At 42.3% G+C, this 10,871-nt stretch overlaps 1 protein-coding gene across 6 annotated transcripts in view; it reads left to right on the forward strand.

Moving 5' to 3' along the window:
* The window catches only part of KANK1 (KN motif and ankyrin repeat domains 1), a 191,103-nt gene extending 180,449 nt beyond the window's left edge, over positions 1–10,654 (forward strand). For 4 of the 6 annotated variants that reach the window (XM_023522689.1, XM_023522687.1, XM_011379104.2 and 1 more), the window contains 6 exons: positions 200–287; positions 3,280–3,499; positions 5,799–5,941; positions 6,605–6,805; positions 8,896–8,994; positions 9,593–9,722. In XM_023522689.1, coding sequence (XP_023378457.1) covers positions 200–287; positions 3,280–3,499; positions 5,799–5,941; positions 6,605–6,805; positions 8,896–8,994; positions 9,593–9,655 — 814 coding nt within the window. In that variant the 3' untranslated portion in view covers positions 9,656–9,722. Of the gene's footprint in view, positions 1–199; positions 288–3,279; positions 3,500–5,798; positions 5,942–6,604; positions 6,806–8,895; positions 8,995–9,592 lie in introns of all 6 variants that reach the window. The other 2 variants (XM_023522688.1, XM_011379102.2) reach the window with 1 other exon arrangement.
* Positions 10,655–10,871: the final 217 nt, after the last annotated feature.

Consider the following 10,871-nt stretch of genomic DNA (forward strand, 5'->3'; position numbering starts at 1 on the left):
GCTCTTGTGGCAGCATCAGTCCTCAGATGCCTAGGGACTCCTGGAATGCCTCCAGGCAAGCACCTTGTACCAGGACGACCCTCCGAGGTCGGCTTGGGGCTTCTTGTCTTTTAAAGTGTTTATATATAGAGTTTGAGATAAAAATGCCTTGCCTTTCGTGGCCAACCATGAGCCCTCTTTCTGTTTTTTGACTCCTTAGGTATGAATTAAGTGAAAAGATGTTGTCTGCATGCAACTTACTGAAAAATAATATAAATGACCCCAAAGCTTTGACCAGCAAGGATATGGTGAGTCTGACCTACAGACAGTGTTCTCAATCTATACAAAGTGCCCGAGTGGACACCACTGTCAAGGCAGCTCTAGCCTGCCTCTGAGCTGTTGTCGCCAGCATGCTTCTTCCCCACACAATTTCTTCCATCTGTAGGCAGAGGAAGCATTATGTTCCCCACTTATTGAGTCACACTGTGAATCCTTCCCTCAGGCCCAACTTCAGATACCCTTTTAGCCACCCTGTACTTTTTTCAGGGATGGTGCATCTGTGAGGCATATATTTGCACATGGAAGGAAGGGCTAATTGCAGTCATTTATCATCTTTTTACACATTCTGGTTGTACTTACAAAATCTTGTGATCCAGAATTTCTTTTAAGTTAGCATCTGTTTTTAAAAGAAATCTATCTGGGCCAGAGTCAACATTTGTTTTAATTATGAAACTGCTTATTATGTTCTGATGGGGAGGCTACTATTTTTAAACATGAAGATAACTACATTTGTCATCTTCTCACAGTTTCAGAGATTCAGAAGCAAACAGCAAAGACATTGATGGTTGCCTTAGTGAGCATGAATGGCACAACATAGGACAGATAGATATTTCTATAACAATGGTGAATCTGATGCCATTGCCAAGTATGTCATACATCACTCTCTTGTGCATCAGCGAAGTTCTGATATGCAGCTTCTTTTATAGGTCAGACCAAGCCTCTCGTTGGCAACTATGATCAGTGCATTGAAAAAATGTACCTTTTCATGCTATTTTAAATAATAATGTGCATTTTGAGTTTTTAGATTTTAGCAGTAGATTTAATATGAAGTTTTATGCTGAATAATTTAAGTCAGCAGCTAGTGAGAAAGTTGATTTATAAAGCTCACAAGATTATAGAGTCATGAAACCAAAATGTTAGGGTTGAAGGGAGTTAAGGAATTTTCTGACTGTGGAAAGGCAAATAGATTTCCTTTCATACAACAAACAATCTGAAGAAGAATTATTGATGGCTATCACAAGTGTAAGAAATGCGTGGGTGTGCGTGTTCTTGAGGCCACTCTATTCTGGTCCATCCTGCTTTAAATGAGGCCCTAAAGATTACAAGTCCTGTCAAGAGGTGACAGCCATTAGTGTTGGGACTAGATTATACCTATCTTGAGGACTGGTCCATGTTTTTAAAAAATTTTTTATTATTATTTTTTAATCCCAACTAAATCATATTAGCTTCTTACATGGTATCTTCTTTTAAAAAATGATGGTGTCTTCATATTTGTTTATGTTGCTATAGAAACTTAAGTTCATCAGAGCCAGTTGAGTCTTGACATTCAGTTAGTGTGCTGAAAAAGGAGTATGGCAGTGATGTTTACAAAAGGAAATAGCTACTAAAATTCCTGGCCTGCGGGACATAGAACTACATGCTGAACCCCGTCAGTGATAAACTAAATGCCTGTCTATACCTCAGTCGCAAAACCATGAAACATCACTGTAGTATTAGTATTTTCCTCTAGGTTTAACCTAGACTTAAAAACTAGTGCTTTTGGACCCCAAGTTTTGTAGTGGTAATAAACTTTTTCTTTTACTACTCTCAAAATACTAGGTTATATGGTCATCAGGGAGGACATGACATTTCTATGGCCCCAGATTGCCAAGCATATTGTCAGAAACACACTCTGTGATCAGTACATTTTTGTTAATTGAATATCGATTCAGTAAAAAAGTGTTTCAGGTATTGTGCTGTGAAAATTAGTGGACACATGAATGATCACAGTGTCGGGGTCATATAACCCTATAGGCCTACAGGACGCAAGGTTAGGACACCCAGGTGAGATTAATTTCACTTCCTTCCAAGGAAATAGAAATACGAATTGTAAAAGAGTGAGCAGAAGAAAAAATATAGATGAAATATTTTCTTGGTAAGGACTCTTCATGAGTTGACCAAAATATGATTGAATGGACTAAAACCAAATAATCGGTAGCAAGAAGATGGAGATGGAAGCTATACAATCCCAATCCCACCTTTCTATAGAAAGAGGACTTCTTGGGTTCTGGTGCTTTTGACATAGACTTCCCATCTTTCTTTGATACAATTTTAAACTTTTAAAGAGCAAACAGTGCACAAATGAATAGTAAATTCGTATAAAAGAGAGCCCTTAAGAAAACATTGTAGTTGTTCCTATCACCAGCCCTGGCTATGCCCAGTCTGCCTTGAACTTCACATGATCCAAGTTTGACCTGATCATCCATGAAACACACGCCATGTTCATGTGCCTACACCCTAAGGGAAGGCAAGTGGGGGTGACAGTCAGATGCAGGTGATTCTAATGGGAAATGTAATTTGTCCCAGATCTGTTTTTTACTCCCTTTCCGTGGCTGAACATTTGTATTTGGGATTGGAGTGGGAATTGAGTTGGCTACATGCTTATGGTCTCCCCAGCCTAGTGCTGTGGAAATGTCGAAGGAATCAGGGTTTGTCCAGATAGGGAGGAAGCAGTGTATTAAGTGTGAGCTAATCTTATGTGTCAATTACTATGAAGATCATTTGCAAGGCCAGCATAACTACATAGTATTAATAGTTCAGTAATAAATAAAGCCAGGCCTAAGAGTTTTACATGTATTGCCTCATTTGTTCTTATCACAGACACTATGAATGAAAGGTATTTTTGTTGTCCTCATTTTGCAGACAAGGAAACTGAGGCACAGAAAAAGTATCTTCCTTAGAATCATACAGCTCATAAGGAGCAGAGTCAGAATTTAACCTCGGTGATATAGCTCTTGCACAGTGCGATATGGCCTCTTTTATAGAATTTGGAATATGTTTGTGGTTAAAAATCCAGAGGGATGGTGCAGTTTGGAGTGTGAGGCTTCTCATAGAGCTCTGGGTTTTGTTAGTTATTTTTGAGAGCCAATTTTAACTTCATACACTTTGACTATAAAAGGCCTTGTTTCTTGGGCTTTTAGCTAGGTTTCAGAAAGTCCATAAATAGAAGAATTAATGGCCACTCGCTTGGTGTTTTGGCAGAGGTTCTGCCTGAACACCCTCCAGCACGAGTGGTTCCGCGTGTCCAGTCAGAAGTCAGCCATTCCAGCTATGGTGGGGGACTACATAGCTGCCTTTGAGGCCATCTCCCCGGACGTCCTTCGTCACATCATCAACATGGCTGATGGCAATGGCAACACCGCCCTCCATTACAGTGTGTCACACTCCAACTTTGAGATTGTGAAGCTGCTCTTAGATGCCGGTAAGTTGGTCGTCCTGGTCTCTAACAGCACTTGGGTTGTGACTCCCCTCAAAGAAGCTGGTTGATCCACTCCTCAATTCTGTGACCATCCTAAAATCCTCTCATTGCTTTTCCACGTGATGTGGCGAGGATAGTATTCTTGACTCATCATGGGAGGCTTGATATTTAAAGAAAACTGGGCGACACAGATTTTAGATCTGTTTTGAAAGGAGGTTTTGAGGACATTCTTGCTGCAGTTCAGCTGCATTCAAGTGAAGTATATCCCTGGTAATAAACTTGACTCACGTTCCCTCCTCAGCTGAATCAAGTAGCCTCGTGGGGCCAGAGTCGCAGCTTTGGTGTTTATGGGCTGCTCGATTTGTGCTCGTTCCATGACCTCTATCCAGCTATCTCATGGAGGTGTGCGGTTAATCAAGATGGGGACCAAGCAAAGCCACTGTAACAGGCCATGGTTGAATCATTCCCATTCCTGCCAAAATACACCCGGTCATGGGGAAATCAGCATAGAGTGAAGGAAGTGTTACTCTTATATCTGAACCATAGCATTGAGACTAGTGAGCATTCTTGTTTATAATTGGAACCCGGCATCCCAGGATATAGCCAATGGGTATATTAAATGTGCAGTGGGGGAGTGGTACACAGAAGGGTCCCTCTGAGAAATAGTGAGCTTTCAACTTTTTATGCAAATGTAGTAGCCTGGTGATACATGTTGTCCCCGAATCACTTTTATTTATTTTTGAAATACTTATTTTTACTTCTTATATGTGACTGATACAGAGTTTACAATACCTCATTCTAATTAATGAGAATACAATGTGAACATCTGATTTAGAATATGAATATAAAATTGTCCGGTTTTCCCATATTTCTGCTTGACCCAACTGTCCAATTTTTTCTACTCTGTTTTGGGGATGTTGGATTAATGCAGAGAAGCAGATTTATCCTTTTTTCTATCTAAGTTTGCTTGTTCCCAAATGCAGGGGCCATGTTAGAATAAAACTGCTTCCATTTTTCATAAAGGAATTCCAAGCCTCCTTCCCTTCAGATTTTCCAGTCGATAAACAGAGTCGATGATACTGTCAGCCCAAGTTATTGTTTAAAGAGAGAAGTTCATAATGTCCAGGAAAGCTAAAAACAAGATTTCAGGATTATTCCTGAAAGTTATGATTTAATCTACCCTTGGAAAATTTATGTGGACAAGATATTTCGGTAAATTAAATGATTTTAATTCCATTGTTGGATGGCTTTGGTTAACCACTAGTTTTCTGGATTTACTTAACTTTATACTGCTCACCATCATAGGCCGAGATTCTGGCTCCACAAAGTGTGTTTGTGAATGTGCAATACCGCAGCATCTGTGAAGAACTGAACGTCACATACTGAGGAGCCTGAAAGAGCACCTCTGCTCACTCACTTCTCCATCACACAGCCTTTTCTTTTCTTTTTCCTTTTCTACATTAAAAAAAAATATGCACTATTGTAAATGCCATATGTCCCTAGTGTACAGTTGTTTTAGAACTCAAGGGTACTTTTCATGGTACCTAAACAGCTTAAGTGTACTTGGTCACACATGAAAAGCTTCTTTCTTGCATTCTCCATTCCTTTCATTTTATTAGAAAGTGCTAAAGGAATTTAAAAATGCTAGGAGGATAATTTAGCCCTGGAAGACCTCTTAAGAATTATAGGAATAGAAAACGTCTGGTTTTTAGGGTCTGTTAGTCCCTTGCAATTTCTTAGGGGACTTTACTGCATTTGTTCTCAGATCACAATTCCTAGAGTAGGTGTCATGTGATTGAAATCCTGCTTTTAAGAGCCTCAAACAAGTCAGATGAGCAAACCCAGGGTCCCAGCATGAGTAGTGGTTTATACGCAGGTAACGTCATATTCAGAGTTCCTTACACAAACCTTTACAAATCTCTTTCGCTTGTAGCTCTCACTGCTTTTTTTTACTCCAAAATAGTGATTTTCTAAACACAGATTAATGTCTAGATCTCACATTATTGTTTATTCTTCACAGCAGCCATTACTTAGAACAACCTCTCAGACCTCTAAGCTATTACAGTTCAACCACCAGCTGCAAACAAAACATGCCATGAGAGCTCACTGTTGCTTCTGGCCTCACGAAATAAAGAAAAAAGTGTTTTTTGTTTGCTATAAAAACATCTCTCACATGTTCGTTCTTCCAAGTCACTGTCGTACTTTGATTACCTGAGGCCATTCCATTGGGTTCTTCCAAACACCATACCTTCAGTTCATGTTAGGAGATGGCATCTCCCTAAAGAGACTCGTGTCTTTGCAGATGTGTGTAACGTTGACCACCAGAACAAGGCGGGCTATACCCCAATCATGCTGGCAGCCCTCGCCGCTGTGGAAGCAGAGAAGGACATGCGGATTGTGGAAGAACTCTTCGGCTGCGGGGACGTGAATGCCAAAGCTAGCCAAGTGAGCGCACTTGCTTTGTTTCCCAAGTTCATGTTCATGCTCGCAAACTCAGCTCTGACCTGCACAGGTTTCCACACTACACTTCCTACCACTGAGCACCTACTCACTGGCCCAGCCCCAAGTCCATGTGGCTGCCTGGCAGTCCTAGATGACCAAACACACTGATGAAGTACTGGCTTAAACCTCACACTGGAAACTTCTCCGTCCTTTGCCTTGCATTGCCTCAGTTGGAGCGGTATGCATAGAAACTGTAGGTCAGCCTGTTTATAAGTGACTGGGAGTCCTCAGCATCTACTAGATGACTGCCGTTTTCTGACTGTGTATGTAGTATCTTCATACATCGAGTGCCCGTAGTCCAGATGTGTTCACAGTTTGACTTTTAACCATCTTCTAAATCTCCCAGCTCTTTGATATAATGAGACAGATCTTCCAAGCTAAAGGGAACATTTGACTCATTACTTTATGATCTGACTTAGCTCATAGCACATCAGAAACTGGTTGCTCCGTGCCTGCCATCACCAGGCCCCATGTGCTTCCATGTCCAGTTTTTTCCCTCTATCATCACACTCCCTCTTCCGCTTCCCCGCAGCACAGCCCCACAACAGGCCATACCCTGCCAGCCTGGTATTTACTTCTGAAGTCTGCTGTCATTTCTTCTCAAAGGCAGGACAGACGGCTCTCATGCTGGCGGTCAGTCATGGGCGGATAGACATGGTGAAGGGCCTGCTGGCCTGTGGGGCTGATGTCAACATCCAGGATGATGAGGGCTCCACCGCCCTGATGTGTGCCAGTGAGCATGGGCACGTGGAGATCGTGAAGCTGCTGTTGGCCCAGCCGGGCTGCAATGGCCACCTGGAGGACAACGTAAGCCATCTCCATTGGGCCTCCATGCCAGGGGCCTGCAGGGACGTGGGGAGGGAGCTCCATTAGTGCTGCTTGGCAGGGGAAAAGAGCACATCCTCCTTGAGTGTCCTTAGGGATTTATGTTGCCAGCCAGGCCGCCTTCTTCCATGGCCCAGCTTGGCATCATGTGCTGTGTGCCAGCTGATACTCCCATTAACCAAAGCCAAAGGCAGAAAGATAAATAGGCCTCACCCCAAAATTTATTAAAGGAAGAAGGTGATGGGCCTGTACTAGAACCAGCACATAAAAGGTGATAAACGGATTTACAATACAGAATCAAATTCAGTGTTGGCAACTTCCAAATCCCCTAAGAAGAAAGAGTCAGGTCCCTGGTCCATTTGGAAACCTGTATTACTTGCCATTACAAGCTGGCGTTATTGGATGACTAGAAGTATTGTTATTACAAAGAAGCACTTTCCCACCCAAATAAAGTGAAGGCAGGTGTGCTCTTCACTAGAGCCCATTGGAGTGAATAATTTGTGATTTTTCATCAGCTAGGGGATCCAGACCATCCTGGCTTTTTTAAGCACATCTTTCCACTCCTGCTCAGGCTGTTATCTCCTCTCCGGATTCCCAAAATGTCCCCATTCCCAGATAAACCTTTGACTGGAAAACATTCTAAGGAAAGCGTTCCTTCTGGATATCTCCAGGCCAAAGGGAACAGCACTGATAGGTGAAGGCACAGTAATTAACATTTGAGTAGTGACATGGTTCAAAAGTCCAGAGGTCGTAAAACCATCCAAAAGTCATAGAGGTTGAGCTGGGTTGGTTCTGTTTTTAAAAGTGTGTCTCTGTGGAGCACAGGTTTGGAACAGAGCTTCCTTCAGTTCAAAACACTAAAAAGTTAGGGGGGAAACATCCTTCTTTGTACCACACTTCAGATCCCTGTGGGCCCGAGCCAGCAGGAAGAGCAAAGCAATGCAAGTATTTACTGGCATGAAGGGCTGACGCTTCTGCCGTTGTACCGGATTCCCTTACTTCCGCTGGAGCGGAGGGAGAGTTCTCAACCTGTCTTTCCTTAGGAACAGTTTGTGTTTCATGTGTCTCATTTTTTGTTTATTTGCTTTTACTTCTCTCTCAGCAAGAACAGCTTGCAGATATAGTAATAAGAGACCATAGAGCTACAGTGACTTCCAGAAATCCTAGTCATCTCAGCTAATTGTCTACTTCCTTGTCCTTAAAAGAGTAGGAAGGCATCCGGCTAGCCTCCGGAAGAAAACAGGCCTCCCAGAATTCACAGAATGAGAAGGAGGAACTATAAGATCCAAACCACATGCAAATTACTTCCTGCTGCTCATGACCAAAAGGGAATCCTTATTTATTCCAAGACTAGACAGAAAATAAATTGTGCTGTTTTTTGCCTAGTGCTCCTTTATATCCATCTAAATCCCTGCAGTTTACTGGAAACCAAACATTTTACTGAATATTTTTCCTTCGCATATTTATTATTTCCCTAGTAGTTCCATAAGATACATTTCTGCAGGCCAGCAAGATTTAGTGCTTTTACATCAGTGTTCCTCATAGCATTCCACAGGGATAGTTACAGCTGTAGGATCAGCTCACTTCTCAAGAGGAAAATTAAGAGATCTTTAGCAAATTTCAGGACATCAAAACATGCACCATGATACTTGCCTGCTCATTTGTAATTATAAGAAAAAAGAAGAAAGTAAATTATGTTTTTACCCCTATCATCTCCTACTGTCCCCCCGCTGGTGGACTCAGTGGTTGAATGAGAGTTCTTCATGAGCAGTCTTTGTTTGCTGGAGATCCAGGGCATGCAGACCTGCACACTAACTGTGGGGCAAAGACGAGGGGAACGGGGTGATTCTTTTCCTGACTGATTTCCTTAGGGTCGGGACTATGCCTCATTCATCCTTATTTTTAAGGCTTAGCACATAGAGGTCCAGAAAAGTTTCCTAAAGTACTGAACAAATGGCAGGATTTGGGGAACCTTATCAATTACTGGAGGGCATTTTGTTTTGTTATATTGTGGCTGTCTAGAAGTTTGAGAAATCCAACTTGGCTCATTCTTTTCATAATTTTTTCTTAAGGATGGCAGCACCGCGCTCTCGATCGCTCTGGAAGCAGGACACAAGGACATCGCCGTTCTTCTGTATGCCCACGTCAACTTTGCAAAAGCCCAGTCTCCGGTCAGTGTTGTGCATTTGTCGTTTGTTAATAGGCTGAAATCCACCAGACTGATGGGCCTGCTTCCTCTGGGAGTTGACAGGAGACACAGGTTTTATGATGACTCTGAAAATAGAAGTTTTAGTCTAGAACATAAGAGTTCATCATTTTTAACCAGTCCAGAGGGCCAGGAGTGCTAATGGTTAGCGCAGCAGAGGCTGGACCCCTGCTTGTCCTTAGGAGACAGACACTCTCACACCCTCGCATGAAGGGTTCATTCTGGGCAGAATTATCCAGCTGGCACATACTGAGCCCCATGAATACATATTGCCACATTCCTGGCAATTTTCCTAATGTAGATAGTGTGAGCAGCACCCCGTGGTCTCAGAATCCACTCTTAGTAGGAAGTTGACGTCCCAGGACAGCGGGACATGGCACTACTGAGCCCGGCTGGCTCCTGAGCTGCTCCTGCTTATTGGACCTGTGTCTTGTGTTCCAGCTCTTCTCACTCTGGCTCATGGTTGTTGTCAGCTATTGTAGACAGAGTTCCTATGTCACAGAGGACACATCTGCCTGAAGTCGCTTATTCATCCCCATTTTTTTTCCTTTGCTGGTCTCTAGGGCACCCCTAGGCTTGGAAGGAAGACATCTCCTGGCCCCACCCACCGAGGTGCATTTGATTGATTATGTGCAAATAGCCATCCATTTACATGCCACCATTAAGCTGCTAATTGTTCGTGTTGGGGTGACACATACTGAATGTATATGTATTGTGCCTGAGCTCACCAGCAAACAGAACGCATAAAGCCAAGGACTAAAGGCTGGAGCTGTCACAGTGGAAGCTGAGCCTGCAGGAGATTGTCAGCGGCCACACACCGCCTCCCTTCTGGCCATCTTCCCTCCGTGTAGGGCACACTTGACCCCAGTCACTGTTGCCGTTGCTGTTGCTGTTGCTCTTGAGTCTCTGCTCCGTTATGTACAGTTGTAGGAAACTGTAACCTGACCTGAGCAGGCAACTTGTATTCCTTTTCTCTACCCTCCCTCCCCACCACCCCCTGCCACTACTGCTAAGAAGTGTCAGGTTCTCATGGTGTTTTAAAATTTTCCACAAATATTTATATTTACTAATGTGGAACCATTGGAAAGCTCTTTGAAAATTCCATTCCAGGATGGTTTTGTTGATTTTTCTTTTCTCTTTATTATCTTAAAGTAAGTTAGTTGAGGTGACTTTGATGATCAGCAACTTGGGCCTGGGCTGGTAGGTTTCTGGTTTAAAAATAAAGATGGAACTCTAAAAAAGTATAAAACTTACAAAAGGAAATCTTTTCAGTTGGTTTTACCTAGGTGGATGTATTATATGACTTTTTATATAAAATATATCTATATAAAATTGACACAGTATTTTCAACTTTTATATTCCGTGGTAATAAAAGACATGAAGAACTACATGTAACAATACCATATTTTTATTAATAATTGCACAACTCTGTATCTCATGATAAAGGTTGAATTGCGTTAGATGAATTGGCTATTTACCTCTAGAGAAATATAGTGTAGTTCTCCATGTATTTATGGATTCCTTTATACCATGTCACACTTACTTTGGTCTTATATGTATTTAAGTGTTTGAAGTGCCTTAGACTCTTGCCATATTTTCAAAATAAAATTTCATTAAGCTCTTTACTTGTCCCTGCTTTATTTCTGACAGCTGTCTGCCCCGATTCTATTGACTTATAGCAGTGGCAGCACAAGCTGATGGGTGGATTGCACAGGGAGGGTGAGTGCAAGACCAGAGGAGACATCGTATGAGAGCACTACTTCGTCTCTACAGCTCTGCTCATTACTCAGGTTACACGCTGTGAGTCTGAAATTTAACAGCTTGTTAGGCAAGCTGTTCATC

Source organism: Pteropus vampyrus, unplaced genomic scaffold, assembly GCF_000151845.1.
Source record: "Pteropus vampyrus isolate Shadow unplaced genomic scaffold, Pvam_2.0 Scaffold354, whole genome shotgun sequence".
Lineage (NCBI taxonomy): Eukaryota > Metazoa > Chordata > Mammalia > Chiroptera > Pteropodidae > Pteropus > Pteropus vampyrus.